The sequence below is a fragment of the Rana temporaria genome, chromosome 1, assembly GCF_905171775.1.
Source record: "Rana temporaria chromosome 1, aRanTem1.1, whole genome shotgun sequence".
Classification (NCBI taxonomy): Eukaryota; Metazoa; Chordata; class Amphibia; order Anura; family Ranidae; genus Rana; species Rana temporaria.
In genome coordinates, this window is record NC_053489.1 from 257,350,300 (window position 1) to 257,366,450 (window position 16,151).

Here is a 16,151-nt window from a genome sequence, read left to right on the forward strand (position 1 = left end):
GATTAAGACATACATGCTCTTTGATCTCTCATTTATTAATGTTAAATACATTAAGACTGATCATCATCCATCTTCTTGTTTATTAATGTCCATCCTTGGGGCACTTTTACACTGATATGTTTTTCCTTGCAAGAAAAAGGTTTCCCTTTTTAAACCCTATGGGATTTTTCACACCACTGCATTACAGATGCAGTGCGTTTTGAAAAGTCCTGCATGCTGCATCTTTGGTGCAGTTTTGAAAACTGCACAAAAAACGCAGCTTCCCATTGAAATGAATGGCAATTGTGGTAAAAACGCACTGCGATTTTGTGTGTTTGGTGCTTTTTTGAGTCGCATGTCTACCTTTCACAGGTGCAGGCAACTTAGAAATGCACAGCAAACACATCTGAAGCACAGCAAAATTGTCGTAAAAACGCATATGCATTTTTAACACGATTTTGCGACAGAGCAGTGTGAAAGGACTCCAAGTCCCAGCAATGCTACTTTTGATTTCAAACTATACTGACAATCTGTATGCTGTGTTTTTTTTTTTGTATTGTTTCACTGGTCGAATGTTGCAGCCATTTTCATTGTTGCATAAAAAAAAATTATCAAACGGTAAATAAGATTATACCAGTAGTATTGGCTAAGGCAGATTTGCATTAATTAGTGTCCTGCATTAATTATCTTGCATGTGAAGAAAATGGAGAACTATTAACATCCCTCAAGGTGTTGAAAATTGCGAGTGTTGCCTCGTTAGGGTTAAGTAGCAAAGTCTATAAACTGTGCCAACATCCCTGTTGTTTGTAGTAGGTGTATCTTGATCAATGGACTCGAATCAAGGCTGCTTGGGGCCTGATTGATTGACCATAGATCAAGAGAAAAGGAAAGGGAGGTTTGTTTGGGACTTTAAAGGCACTAGTAAGCAACTGTATAAAATATATATAAAAATTTATTTAACAATTATAGAAATACAAATTATACAAAAAAGCAGAACAGTTGGGACAAACCCCACAGATAAGATCGATCACAGGACCGTTTTTTCTAATCAGTGGAGTCGTGGTCTCGACCGGTTTCGCAGTATAAAACTGCTTCTTCAGGAGAAATGTCTATAGGGTACATATGTAAGATATGAACAACATAGAAAAAATAATAACAAGCAATTGTGTACAATAATTTGATAAAGAAATTTCATAAGCTCAGTGTTGCGTCTTGTAGGAGAGTCAAAGACTACTCACCTTGATTGCCAAAGTGGTCGTGGATTGGCTTAGGCAGTGGCCCCCTAAGGCGCACGTGGGGGATAGTAAGAACGGGCTCTAATAGAAAAGGTTTAATAGGTTATTCCTAATACTAAATGTATTGGGGGACGGTTGTGCAGGGAGGGGGGAGGAGGGGAATGAGAGTGAGGGAAAGAAGAAAAACCAACGGAAACAAAGAAACGGAGCAAAGAAAAAAGAAAAGAAAGTAGGGAATGGGGGAGGAAGGGAGGAAAAAAGGGAAAGGGAGGAAAGAATGAAAAAGAGGGGGGGGGGGGGGGAGGGGGACGGGGGAAGAAGGAAAGACAAGAGGGAAGAGAGGAAGTGAAGGGAAAGGGGAGAAAAAAGTGGAAGGTAGGAAAGTAGGGCAGGGGAGGACAATAATTGGGATAGAAAACGTGGGGAAAGCTTGATCAAAACGCCATGAAAAGGAAAGAAGGGGAAAAAAAAGAAGAAAGGAAAAAGGGGAATGAAAAAAGGGAGGGGGGGGAGAAGAGGGGGGGGGGGAAGGAAGAAAGGCGGAAAAAGGGGGGTGGGGAGAGGAGAGAGGGGATTGGTAGAGAGAGGGGAAGGAATAGAAAGGGAGGGGGGAGGGGGGGAAAAAGGGGGGGGGAGGGGGGAAAGAATTGGATTAAGGACAGGAGGGAAAAACAGAAGGGGAGGGGGGAGGTATAGTAATGAGGTGGTGGATAGTGAAAATCAAAGATACCCGAATGAAAAAGTTAAAAATTAAAAAGAGCAACCAAGGAAACTAATAATTCAGCAGCGGGACACCAGGGAGTGACGATCAGTGCTGGAATGGAAGGGGTTAAATAAAACTGCAGCTTACCGTCCAAAACAATGTAATCAGTTTAGTGAATACTGGGGTGGAGGACACATGGTAGTGACAATTAGATACCGACAAGTAATGAAAGAGCCAGTATGGATAAACACCAGCAAGCCAATCTAAGAAAGATATGGTAACAAACGATAGATTGAAAATAATGATCTTAAATTATGAATGGCACAGGGGTAGTTGAAACAGGGTCAGTATAGATAATATGTGCTTACCACAGAATGTGTAGTGTCCGTCAATCCCCAGGGAGAGCACCGTGCATCTCACCCAAGCCGCTCGTGGAGCAGCTTAAATGAGGAATCCCAAGACACGTCATACGTCACGTGGGCGTGACGCAGACGTGACTCACCGTTCAGACGGCCGCGCATTGGTCAATGCGTGGCCTTGCAGACATGATACCCAATGGCCAGAGGCCGGGTTCGATGCTGCAAACAGCGGGCTCCGATTGGAGCCCGTGGTCTGAAGGGTCCGGCGTGCGCCAATCAGAAAAAGGGGGGCGAGGCCGCGGCCGGCCCGATCACATGACAAGGTCCTGAGCTGACAAGGCACAGCACTGAGGCGTACATAGGAAAATTACAATGTAAACATTGATGTGTAGGTATCGCAAAGGTTATCATTATAAATATATACAGGGGGATATACCTGCAATACATTAAATTGTGGAGTATTTAAACAGTAATAATTCAAAAATCAGGGAAAAAACAATCAAAACGAGAAGATTCAGTTAAGATGTAACAGGCATCTAAAATGTAATGATGACATTAGAGGGGGTAGAAATACAGACAGAGATGATATTTATAATTAGGAAGAGTTGCAGGGGGACAAAAAGGATTTGTTTTGGATGATAGTGACATTCTGGTGGAGCAATCAAGCATATCAGGTTCAAATTGATTGTAGGTGAATGAATAGTCAATCCATCAAAGTCCCCCCTATATGAAGGACTTGTATGAATTGACCTCATTCAAACCTGGATAAGTCATAGCGTTCAAATGTTCTATCCATAAACATTCCTTTTGGAGAATGGATTTGTCCCAATCACCACCACGTGGATGCGGTGGAATGACCTCCAATATAAGGAAGCGTATCACTGTCAAGTCATACCTATTAGGGTTGTCCAGATACCGATACTAGTATCGGTATCGGGACCGATACCGAGTATTTGCGGGAGTACTCGTACTCGCGCAAATGCTCCCGATACCTAAATAGAATACTTTTTTTGTATTTATCAACATGTTCTATGAAAATTCTTTGAGTTTTTTACTACTGCGTGACAAGCAAATAAAACATTTTTATTCATTTTTACTCATTTTTATTCTTTTATAATGTCTTGAGTTAGAGTTCTTCATAATTCTAAAGAAAATATCCTTAGTCTGTATTGTGGTTTGAAAACTGTCACATGACATTTAAAAAAAGTATCGGTATTCGGTATCGGCGACTACATGAAAAAAAGTATCGGTACTTGTACTCAGTCCTAAAAAAGTGGTATCGGGACAACCCTAATACCTATGATAAAGTCCTATATGACGTCCAATAGTGGTCAATTTACCAACTTTTGTGTCATATAGGTGGTCACCAATACGTTGGCGGAATTCTCTGATTGTTTTTCCAACATAAAAAGCATTACAGTTGCACACCATTAAATAAACCACACCCTTGGTACCACAATCGGCATAGAAAGAAGGGGAAAAAACTTCATTATTAGGTAAAATAAATCGTTTACCCTCCAATACCCACGGGCAACGTGGACAATTGCCGCATTGATATGTTCCCCTGAGTGCTGGAGGGGATGAGCGTTCTTGTGTATAGTGACTCTGGGTAAGTCGGTCTCGCAGTGAGGATGCACGGCGGTAGACCATTTCAGGATGTACTTTCACATGTTTGGACAGGGTATTGTCATCCGTAAGGATATGCCAATGTCTATTGAGGATATCACGTTAGACATTGTGATGAGCTGAATAAGTAGTGATAAAACGTACAGAATTGTTAACTGGGGTGGTAGTATTTCTCTGTTTAAGTGTATCGTATAACAATGAATTCCTAGAGCGTGAGCAGGCCCTGTTGTAAGCTTTTTTAAGGTTTGTCCGGGCATAGCCACGGTCAAGTAGGCGCAACCTTAGTGCGTCTGCTTGTTTTTTGAAATCGCTGGGTAGTGTGCAATTCCTGCGTAGTCTTAAATATTGGGCGAAAGGAATACTTCTAATTAATGGCTTAGGGTGAGCACTGGTAGCAAACAATAGGGTATTTCCGGCCGTAGGTTTACGGTACAAGTCCGTATGTAGAATACCGTCACTTTGTTTGATGACAGTCAGGTCAAGGAATGGGACCCGAGTGTCATCAAATTCGACGGTAAATCTAAGGTTAAATTCATTTACATTAAGTAGACGTACAAATTCCAATAGGGACTCAGAAGTACCAGTCCAGATAATAAACAAATCATCTATAAATCTATACCAAAGTAAAACTTGATCCAAAAATCTTCGAAAAGTGTCGTTAGTGTGTAATGAGCGTTCCCAGCCGCCAAGATATAAATTGGCATAGGCTGGGGCGCAGGATGTGCCCATCGCTACGCCCTGATTTTGTAAAAATAATTCGTCGTTGAACGTAAAGTAATTTTTTGTTAGGATAAATGATAATAGCTGTAAAATAAATTTAACCAGGGACCATGAGGTGTTTTCCTGTTAATATAAAAAGGACCCAGCCGTTCTGACACCCTGCTTGTGGGGGATGCTCGAGTACAAAGCCTCGACATCCAGAGCCACGAGCAGGGCGTCAGGAGGGACTTGGGTCCCCTCGATGTGTTTCAAAAGGTCAGAGGTGTCACGAATGTATGATGGAAGACTCGTGACATGGGGCATGAGGAAGGCATCTACAAATTTACTAGCATTGTCTGTAAGAGATCCCATGCCAGACACAATAGGTCGGCCGGGGGGGTTTTTACATTTTTATGCGTTTTGGGCAAGGAGTAAAAAGTGGGTAATCGGGGAAATTTGGGGATCAAGTATTCTAAAGTGTCCTTATCAATCAATCCTAAAAGGTAGGCATCTGTACAGAGAGATCTGAGTTCTGTAGTAAAATTAGAAACAAAGGTGGAGGGGATCCGACTGTACCAGTCGGTGTTGTTTAATATTGAATAGCACATGTTTTGATAAAATTCATGTGTCATGAGTACAATATTTCCACCTTTGTCCGATTGTTTGATTACAGTATCGGTACATTTCTGCAGAGATTTAAGGGCTTTGGTCTGTCTAACGGTTAAATTAGGAGATATTGTATGCCATTCCTGTCTTTTGAGATCTCGGATTGTAGCCTGTACAAACGCCCAAATCGATGGGCAGGTCATAAGGTCAGGAAATCTTCTAGAGGGGAGACGAAAGGGTTTGCGTGGGGGTCTAGTGGTTGGAATGGATGCAATTGGTTCATCTACAGCAGTTGATACTGGATCGGTATCATCAGGATTACTCTCGTCATATAAGAGCATTAAGTCTCGGAGGGCACGAAATTCGTTCATAGTGAATTGTTTGGTTCTCTCCGCTAATTCACGCTCTAAATTAATTAGGCCACGATCTCTATCAAAAATAAACTTATATGTCAGATTGCGAGCAAATAAATAAAGGTCTTTGATAGTATGTGTTATCTTCAAAGAATCAAGAGGACAAAAACCTAAACCCAGCTGTAATACTGAGGATTGATCCTCGGATAGTATTAATGAGGTCAAATTGATTATGTTAAGGCTGGTATTTTCAGAGGAGTTGGTTGTAATGGGGGCGGTAGGTTTGGCATTGATTTTAGAACAAATGTATCTAGGTTTCCCTGCTGCTTCTTCAGGTCTAAAAAAATGGCCTCATCATTGATCTTTGTGTACTTGTTGGTCATCAAAGATGAGTTAATGACTTTAGGTATTGCTCCATGTAGGGATGTGGATCTACCTAGGTTGTCAGTAGACAGGTTGGTGTCCACAAGATCCCGTGCAGTTGGTACCCGTGTCTTTGTTGCCTTAGCAGTTTGTCTATCCTTTTTAGCTGGTAAGGGTGGGGGGGTAGTCCCTCCATATCTCAGCCTTTTTCGGGCGGATTTAGTGCCTTTAGAAGTAGTGGGAGGTCTTGTTCCACTTTGTTGGGAAGTTAAAGAGGAAATGGAGGAGTCGGATTCCACTTCAGTGTTGGAATTACCAAGATGCTGAACGTGTCTATTACCCCTCCTATTGCTCTGGTTGGTGGACTCTTCCTAATTATAAATATCATCTCTGTCTGTATTTCTACCCCCTCTAATGTCATCATTACATTTTAGATGCCTGTTACATCTTAACTGAATCTTCTCGTTTTGATTGTTTTTTCCCTGATTTTTGAATTATTACTGTTTAAATACTCCACAATTTAATGTATTGCAGGTATATCCCCCTGTATATATTTATAATGATAACCTTTGCGATACCTACACATCAATGTTTACATTGTAATTTTCCTATGTACGCCTCAGTGCTGTGCCTTGTCAGCTCAGGACCTTGTCATGTGATCGGGCCGGCCGCGGCCTCGCCCCCCTTTTTCTGATTGGCGCACGCCGGACCCTTCAGACCACGGGCTCCAATCGGAGCCCGCTGTTTGCAGCATCGAACCCGGCCTCTGGCCATTGGGTATCATGTCTGCAAGGCCACGCATTGACCAATGCGCGGCCGTCTGAACGGTGAGTCACGTCTGCGTCACGCCCACGTGACATATGACGTGTCTTGGGATTCCTCATTTAAGCTGCTCCACGAGCGGCTTGGGTGAGATGCACGGTGCTCTCCCTGGGGATTGACGGACACTACACATTCTGTGGTAAGCACATATTATCTATACTGACCCTGTTTCAACTACCCCTGTGCCATTCTATCATTTAAGATCATTATTTTCAATCTATCGTTTGTTACCATATCTTTCTTAGATTGGCTTGCTGGTGTTTATCCATACTGGCTCTTTCATTACTTGTCGGTATCTAATTGTCACTACCATGTGTCCTCCACCCCAGTATTCACTAAACTGATTACATTGTTTTGGACGGTAAGCTGCAGTTTTATTTAACCCCTTCCATTCCAGCACTGATCGTCACTCCCTGGTGTCCCGCTGCTGAATTATTAGTTTCCTTGGTTGCTCTTATTAATTTTTAACTTTTTCATTCGGGTATCTTTGATTTTCACTATCCACCACCTCATTACTATACCTCCCCCCTCCCCTTCTGTTTTTCCCTCCTGTCCTTAATCCAATTCTTTCCCCCCTCCCCCCCCCTTTTTTCCCCCCCTCCCCCCTCCCTTTCTATTCCTTCCCCTCTCTCTACCAATCCCCTCTCTCTCCTCTCCCCACCCCCTTTTTCCGCCTTTCTTCCTCCCCCCCCCCCCCTCTTCCCCCCCCCCCTCCCTTTTTTCATTCCCCTTTTTCCTTTCTTCTTTTTTTTCCCCTTCTTTCCTTTTCATGGCGTTTTGATCAAGCTTTCCCCACGTTTTCTATCCCAATTATTGTCCTCCCCTGCCCTACTTTCCTACCTTCCACTTTTTTCTCCCCTTTCCCTTCACTTCCTCTCTTCCCTCTTGTCTTTCCTTCTTCACCCTTCCTCTTTCCCCCCCCCCCCTCTTTTTCATTCTTTCCTCCCTTTCCCTTCCCCTTTTTTCCTCCCTTCCTCCCCCATTCCCTACTTTCTTTTCTTTTTTCTTTGCTCCGTTTCTTCGTTTCCGTTGGTTTTTCTTCTTTCCCTCACTCTCATTCCCCTCCTCCCCCCTCCCTGCACAACCGTCCCCCAATACATTTAGTATTAGGAATAACCTATTAAACCTTTTCTATTAGAGCCCGTTCTTACTATCCCCCACGTGCGCCTTAGGGGGCCACTGCCTAAGCCAATCCACGACCACTTTGGCAATCAAGGTGAGTAGTCTTTGACTCTCCTACAAGACGCAACACTGAGCTTATGAAATTTCTTTATCAAATTATTGTACACAATTGCTTGTTATTATTTTTTCTATGTTGTTCATATCTTACATATGTACCCTATAGACATTTCTCCTGAAGAAGCAGTTTTATACTGCGAAACTGGTCGAGACCACGACTCCACTGATTAGAAAAAACGGTCCTGTGATCGATCTTATCTGTGGGGTTTGTCCCAACTGTTCTGCTTTTTTTCTGTATAATTTGTATTTCTATAATTGTTAAATAAATTTTTATATATATTTTATACAGTTGCTTACTAGTGCCTTTAAAGTCCCAAACAAACCTCCCTTTCCTTTTCTCTTGATCTATGGTCAATCAATCAGGCCCCAAGCAGCCTTGATTCGAGTCCATTGATCAAGATACACCTACTACATCCCTCAAGGTGTTTTGCACTGCTGTTCTGTTTTTTCGTTTTTTTTTTTTTTTTTTTTCTTTAAGGCACCAGCCTTTTGCTGTTTGTTTAGGCTCCGTTCACATCTAGGCGTTGCTATTTTCCAGGCGTTTTTTTTTTGGCGCTTTTGCACAGGCGTTTTGAAGTTCAAAATGTTACCAATGTAAAAGCAGTAAAACGCCTGTAATCTGCCAAAAAACAAGCTCCTGTACTTTTTTGAGCAACAGGCGTTTTGCTTTCGGCGATACAGAACGCTCAGATGTGAACAGGGGTCATAGAAATCGATAGGATTTGTCTTGTTGGGTGTTTTTAGAGCTGAGGCTTGGAGCAGAAAAACAACCAAAAATGCCAAGATGTGAATAGAACCTAAGAGAAGACCTGGCATGTCTTATTTAATTGGACTATCCAAATTATAACATACCGTTTTCAAACCTTTAATGCAGTGGCTTTAACCAGTGACCAGGACTGCTCTGCTCATTACTGGGTGCCTTTTCCACTATCAAAATGTTGCTGTCTATAGACATACTATCAGCCTGATGCATGGACTAGAGGAAAAAATGGAGGCGGTATGCTGGCTTCACACAGTCAGATTTTGTTCCAAATTTTTTAATTATAGTAGACTTATCCTAGAAAAAAAGATCTCTACCACCACTTCTGGTTCTCGGACATAAGGACTTAATTAAGTAAAAATGGCAAAAAAATTTATCTTTTTGACGCCACATCTCTCAATAAAGATGACCTGTCATGTTCCTTTCTATTGCAAGGAATATTTACATTTCTTATAATACAAATAAAAGTGATCAAAACAAATAAAGGGACAGTGTAAAAAAAAAAAAAGGAAAAATACAAGAATTTATTTTAAAGCGCCCATCCCTCCGTGCTCACACGCAGAAGCGAACACACGTGTAAGTCACGTCCTAATGTGTAAACGGTGTTCAAACCACACATGTGAGGTATCGCTGCGATCGTTGGAGCAAGAGCAATAGTTCTAGCACAGGACTTCCCCTAACACTAAATGGGGAAACCTGTAGAAGTTTTTAAAACGTTGCCTATGGTCATTTGGCATCATTGGCGTAATTTGTCGCCATTCCACGAGCATGCGCAGTTTTAAAGCATGACATGTTGGGTATCCATTTACTTGACATAACATCATCTTTCACATTATACAATAAAATTGGGGTATCAATCGTGTTTTTTATTTTAATTTATTTTCTTTAATTTATGTTCTTTAATTTATTAAAGTGTATTTTTTCCCAACAAATTGTGTTTGAAAGACCGCTGCACAAATACTGTGCAACATAAAATATTGCAATTCTAGCCTTTTTATTCTCTAGGGTCTCTGCTGAAATATATATATATATATATATATATATATATATATATATATATATATATATATATATATATATATATATATATATATATATATATATATATAATGTTTGGGGATTCAAAGTAATTTTCTAGTAAAAAATACAAATTTTAAACTTGTAAACAAAAAGTTCCAGAAAAGGCCTGGTCAGCAACTGGTTTGTTAACCACTTCACTTCCCCCTGGGTGGATGTCTGGAATTCCAGACATCATCCTGGTATTTGTTTTTAAAGATATCCTAATGACTAATTAGCTGCTGGATTGCTTTTACAGGCCACTGGCGCGCCTCTACCATTTTATTCTCTAGAGCCTCTCCTTAAAAAAATATAATGTTTGGGGGTTCAAAGTAATTTTCTAGCAAAAAATACAGATATTTAGAAGTGTCAGAAAAATGTGTTGTCTTCAAGTGGTTAAAATGACTGCTGTTTATGTGAAATACTCAGAAATATAGTTTCTTAATGGCTGTAGAATGCTTGTAGGTTGCATCCGGTTTGTGGTATTGATCAGAAGACTTTGTTCAGCATTGTGGTCTTTATGCTTTGACATACAGGTAGAAGAACTATGTACATTGGGTTTCCAAAACCGCGATAATGTGGTTGCTGCCCTTTTTGAAACTGCTGGGGATGTTGGAAAAGCACTCTGTACACTACAGAAAACACTTTTAGAGCCCTTTCTTCAGCGTGTGTGGGAAGACACAGAAGTTCCCTTTCAGCTTGATTCAAAAGATAAGCAGGTATGTATGTTGTATAACTAAAACTTGTCTTCCATACCCGAGTTGGAGCTAATGATCACTGTGGCATCAAGCTGCCAAGGCTTTATGGCACAATTATGGATAGGCTGTAGTCTCTTAAAGTCAATATTTTTTCTTGATCCAGCACTTTGCCTGTCTGCAGCAGTGGTGGTCTTTCACCCAGCTCTCAAAGGACAGATTTATAGCAGTTGAAACCATTGTCTCCTGCTGCTGTTAATCAAATTCAAGGAGGAGGGAGTGGGGGCGTGGCCTAGGCAGGCTGTGTTTGTCTACAGATGCACAAAGCCTGACTTTGGAGCATGACCCCACAGCACATGATTTGTTATGGGGGCACATTCAGGAGAGAGGGAGCAGAAAGCGCTGGTGGGGGACTTTAGAAGAAGAGGTAAGGGGCCGCTCTGTGCAAACCTTTTTTTCATTCTAGGTTAAATATCACTATAAATATAATTGTTTTACTTTTTATTTGTCAATAAAAGGCCCCTACCACTTGGGCCATATTTTGTTCCGATTAGGAGGGGTTTAGCTCACAGATCGCCTGCTGATCGGAGCAGAGTAGGCTGATGACACATCCGTATCTGCTCAGTTTCTGCTGAGCGGACATGGATAGAACCTGCTGTGCTCTATGGGTGACCTGGAGTAAATTGACGCCACTGTCCATTTACACCTGACTATCCTTCGATCCACTACGCTTAAACATAAAAGAATGGATCCCATTTGCCTTTTTTTTTTTTTTTTTTTTTAGCAAACCCGGAGGTAGGCAGATGTAAACGGACACAAGTCTGTACATAGGGATAAATGGACCTTCTGATCAGGTCCGCCTGAAAAATTTATAAGCAGTCTTGATTGGAACGGTTGTGTGAATAGGGCCGAAAAGGGTGTAGTTGTAACAGTTTGTGATCCCATAGGCACTTCTACGAAGATTGCTTGCAGAACATTCGCTGCACAGTTGGGGCCGCGCTGAACTGGTTTTGTCGCTGCTTCAGGAAGGCGAAGGACGCTATAGCCTGCAGGATGTTGTTGAGGCAGTAAGAGAATCTCAGGACCGGGATTTCATCAAGAGGATGCTAACGCAGGAGTGTGCAGTCTGCTTATGGGAGTTTCCGCGCAACAAGGTGAATTCTCCAACTTTTCATGCCATGCAGCTCATCTGACTGTCATTTCCTTAGTGGTGATGGCTAAAGTCAGCTAATATTTTATAATGCACGCAAAGCAAATTTCCCTTTTTGGACAATGCCGTTGACAGCTGCATATAAATTGCTGCAGAATGCAGTGCTTCACTTTTAAACATTGTTGTATAGTAGAACAACTAACAGAAAGCATTGCAGACTTCCTGTATGGATAGAAGCATCCACATCACAATTAAGAGAGATAACTGGCTTTGTTTATCAAGTTATCTAGCTTGAGGCGATTGTTATCGAAAAAGGAAGAACAGATAGCATTGTCCAAACTTTAAAGTGATTGTAATCTGCTGCACTTTTTTTTTCTTGCCTGCAAGGCGAAGGCATAATATGCTAGTATGCATACTAGCACATTATGTAAAACTTGCCTCAAAACGAAGCCTTCCAGCGAGGTGATGTCATCGCTGGAGACAGTGTCCATCTTCACCGGGTCTTCGTTCTGGATTCACGGACTCCGGCTCTGTGACTGACCGGAGCCGCGATGACATCACTCCTGCATGGGAGCTTCTGGTCACAAAACGGGGCTCTGAAGAAACGACAAGTGCGGCAGTGATTTCACTGGCTGCATGTACAGTAAATATCTCAAACGGTTCATGTTTAGAGGATATTTACACTACCTATGGGTAAGTCATATTATAGTCGTTTTATATTGAACTACAGTGCAGTGGATTTATGGAGAGTGGAGCAGCCAGAATCTGAAGCAGCTGTACGTAGTAACCAGTCAGCTTCTTTTCTTTTTCTTTTATTTTCTTTTTCAACGCTTAATTGAACAACCTGAAGTTAGAAGCTCATTGGTTACTATGCACAGCTGCTCCAGACTGTTTGCTCTCACTCCCCAAGGGTGTTTTTCATATTGCATATACTTTTTACAGCTGCTATACTAGTCCTTCACACTGTCATTTTCTGCCAGCTACCTTCAACCAGATTTGTAATTCAGAAATTACCAAACAAATCAGTACAACCTAGAACTAACTATTCTATTAATATGTGAAACCATCAGATCTGTTGGTTTATAGGTTAACTTCAGTAAAATTTGCAATTGAAACCGATTGATATTACCTTATGATTGCCCTATAGATGAATTGATCCATTGCAACTTCTTTTTTGCAAAGGTTTTTTTTTTTAAATCATATAGTTTTTATTGAAAAACACAAACACATCCACTTTCCAATGCGCTACAAAAAACAAACACAGGCCACATATCATTGAGGAGACCGAAATAACCATAAAGCATAACCATACACCCCAGTATAGCATTTGTTCCAACACATACGTTTGAAGACAATTATTAAGTGGTACAGAGAATCAGTCGTGTATGTAGGATCAAGAACCCAATTAGATTATGTGTGTCCTCCACTTTGCGCTGTTCCCCACTCTGCTGCCGACCCAAATGGGGTCATGGAGCAGAACAGGGTGCCAGTCTCCCAAAAACAGTGGGGGGCGGCTCAAATTAGTCATAAACATTAAACTGTTGGGTAAAACATACAAAAAGAAAAAACAATCGACCTCTGCAGGGGCCTGTAAATATATATTGGCCTCCCTCTGGGAGGCAGTGTGGGAGTATTGTTGGCTCCTCTCCTTCTCACTAGCTCCATTGGTTCCCATCTAGCATAACCGCCTAGGACGATGTAGTAGCTGGTGCGAGTCTGCCCCCCAAAATTCTATTTTGTACAAGTCAAAATGGTGCCAGACCTGGGACGTCCAACCAGGGATCCCAGATATTTTCTAATTTTTCCGGACTACCCCGGTGTCTGTATGCGAGTTGTTCCCTAATAAGAGAATAGTTTACGGATGCAATCCATTCTGAGTGTGTGGGGGCTATTGCAGACAACCACTTTCTGGCAATAAGTTTCCGGGCCAAAAACAGGATCCTAATGATGGCAATAAATGTGTGTGGCGGGTATAATTCCTCATCTAGCCAGCCCAACAGACAGAGTTTAAGATCAGTCTTAAAGTTAAGGTTCCATATGCTATTAATAGTGGTTATCACCGCAGCCCAATATCGTTGCAATTTCGGGCATCGCCAAAGCATATGCACAAGTGTCCCGTTGTCAACCGAACAACGGGGGCAAAGCGGGTCATCTCTTCTGTGCCATTTATGTAACTTTTCAGGAGTGCGGTATGTACGGTGAATAATGAAAAGTTGGGTGAGCTTCTGAGCCGAGGAGAGCGACACCTTAAGAACATTGCCCAATATTGCGTCCTATGTCGTCCCCCCAGCCAGCCCTATACCTCAAAGTCATCACCTTAGAGATGTGACAAAGAAGGGAGCTATACAAAGATGAAATTTGTCCTTTTCTGGATGACGACATAGCCAGCTGTGTAAGCACCACCGGTCTAGTGAGCTCCCATGTGGAGGTCGTGGCCTGCACCGCAATGGCGTGTCGAAGTTGTAGGTACTGCAAAAACGACGTGTTGGGCAGGTCAAATTCCGCACGCAGGGACTGGAAGTCCCGGAGTACGCCTCCACAATATAGTTGTGATATATACTTCACTCCCTGCCTTGACCAGTTGGAGAAGTTTTGTAGTTTGTTGAGTTCTAAATAATTACGATTGTTCCATATACGCGACCAGTTTGTGTATCCCGTGTATTGCAGGTGCTGTTTAGTTTTGTTCCATATCCTATCTATAAGTACGAGCGTGGGGTATTGGGTCTCGGTACCTAGTTCGCCCGCCTCTATACACTCCACCAGATTATCCCCAGATACCTGCATTATGTTCCGAATGGGATCCGAGGTTTCCGGCCGCAGCCACCCTGTTAAGTGTTGTAACTGGGCCGCCATAAAATAATAATCAGTGTGGACTTGTCCCAATTTATTGTAAAGCCGGAGAAAGTTCCAAAGGTGTGAACCAGCTCCATAAGGCTAATTAGGGAAGCTGACGTGTCGCCCAAAAACAGAAGCGCATCGTCAGCCTTTAGTGGCAATTTATCCTCGAGTTCTCCCCTCTTGAATCCTCTAATGCCTGGGTTCCCCCGTATGGCAGCCGCCAAGGGCTCTATGGCCAGGGCGAAAAGCAGGGGGGACAGGGGACAACCCTGTCTTTTTTTGCAAAGGTTTTTATTAACAAATCGCATAGTCATACCGAGCCAACTAAGACAAAAGTTCGGAGCGTACAACATAAGTCGAAGTACAGCTCAAAAGACAGTGGAATAAGGGCAAATTATTGCAATAAAACTGGTCCACAGTATGAAAGTGAAGTTCCGATGTTCTTAAAGGTTAGAATATAATACTATATAACTAGAGAATGCCTAACCTCAAAACCTGTGAGGAGATGCACTAAGCTACAGTGTGTTGTCTGCCACTGAAATGGAGAAGAGTCATGCCCCGTACTCCGATGAGAGCTTGTGGCCGGGAATCCCGACCGTGTGTATGCTCCATCAGACTCTGCCGGAAAACAAAAAGAGAGAAGGATCTCCTTTTTCTTTTTTTTTTTTTTTTTTTTTTTTTGCCAGGAGAAAAACCTAGTGGGAAAACCGTTCGTCTGTATGCAATTTCAACGCACAAAAACAACATGCATGCTTAGAATCAAGTCGACGCATGCTCGGAAGCATTGAACTTCATTTTTTCTCGGCTCGTCGTAGTGTTGTACGTCACCGCGTTTTTGACTGTCGGAATTTTTTTTCCGAAGGGTGTACGTGGCATCAGTGAACTGAAGTATATAAAGGAGTATACGGCAAAGAAGACCTCCCTGGTAGAATAGGAGGATTCTAAAGATGCAGGAAAAAAGATAAAGTGGGGGGGGGGGAGTAGAAAGAAGACAGAGAAAGTGGTCTCAGATGACAATTTACCTTAAAGCATCATGATGTCAGCAACGTATGGTCAAATCATAAAGGATGAGCATAGGCTATCCGGGGTTGCCACACTAGCACAAACTGGTCATGGGAATCAGACAGTATAGATGTTCGTTTCTCACTGGTCATAACATTGTTCAGGCGATGTTTCACTGCTTGAAAACTGAGTCCTTCGCTATAGTGAACTTAGTTGCAATAAAGAGGTGCGTTGCCAGTTTACATTCTGCCTGTATTATTGAGTCTATAGGTTTAAAGAGGAGGGTTTTGCAAGGTTTCCTCTTCACATCTGAGATCTATGGTCTAGTCCAGTGGTCCCCAACCTTTTTGGCACCGGGGACCGGCTGCGTGGACAAAATTTTGCCAAGGCCCGGTTGGGGGGAGGTTGGGGATGGCATGCGGGGGGTAAGCGATTTTTTGCGGGCAATTTGTCAGCGCATTATTTCTATTACATTGTAGTAATAAATGAAATAGTTAAACCCACCATAATGCAGAATCAGTGGCAGCCTACCCCCCACATTACATTCCCAACCTCCACTTTAATATCCTCAGCCCCCCTCATATGACAGTTCTTGGTCACCCCAATTTAACTTCTTCAGGCCCCCCCACATTACAGTCCTCAGTCCCCACACTCCAGTCTCGGTCC

At 42.3% G+C, this 16,151-nt stretch overlaps 1 protein-coding gene and 1 long non-coding RNA gene across 6 annotated transcripts in view; both read left to right on the forward strand.

Moving 5' to 3' along the window:
- Positions 1-16,151, forward strand: part of RNF31 (ring finger protein 31) — a 72,194-nt gene that overhangs the window by 30,552 nt on the left and 25,491 nt on the right. For all 5 annotated transcript variants that reach the window (XM_040354636.1, XM_040354638.1, XM_040354642.1 and 2 more), the window contains 2 exons: positions 10,337-10,519; positions 11,443-11,649. In XM_040354636.1, coding sequence (XP_040210570.1) covers positions 10,337-10,519; positions 11,443-11,649 — 390 coding nt within the window. The remainder of the gene's footprint in view (positions 1-10,336; positions 10,520-11,442; positions 11,650-16,151) is intronic.
- On the forward strand, positions 3-9,252 carry LOC120941322. The gene is made up of 2 exons (XR_005749538.1): positions 3-708; positions 8,407-9,252. It is a non-coding gene; the product is annotated as an uncharacterized LOC120941322 (long non-coding RNA).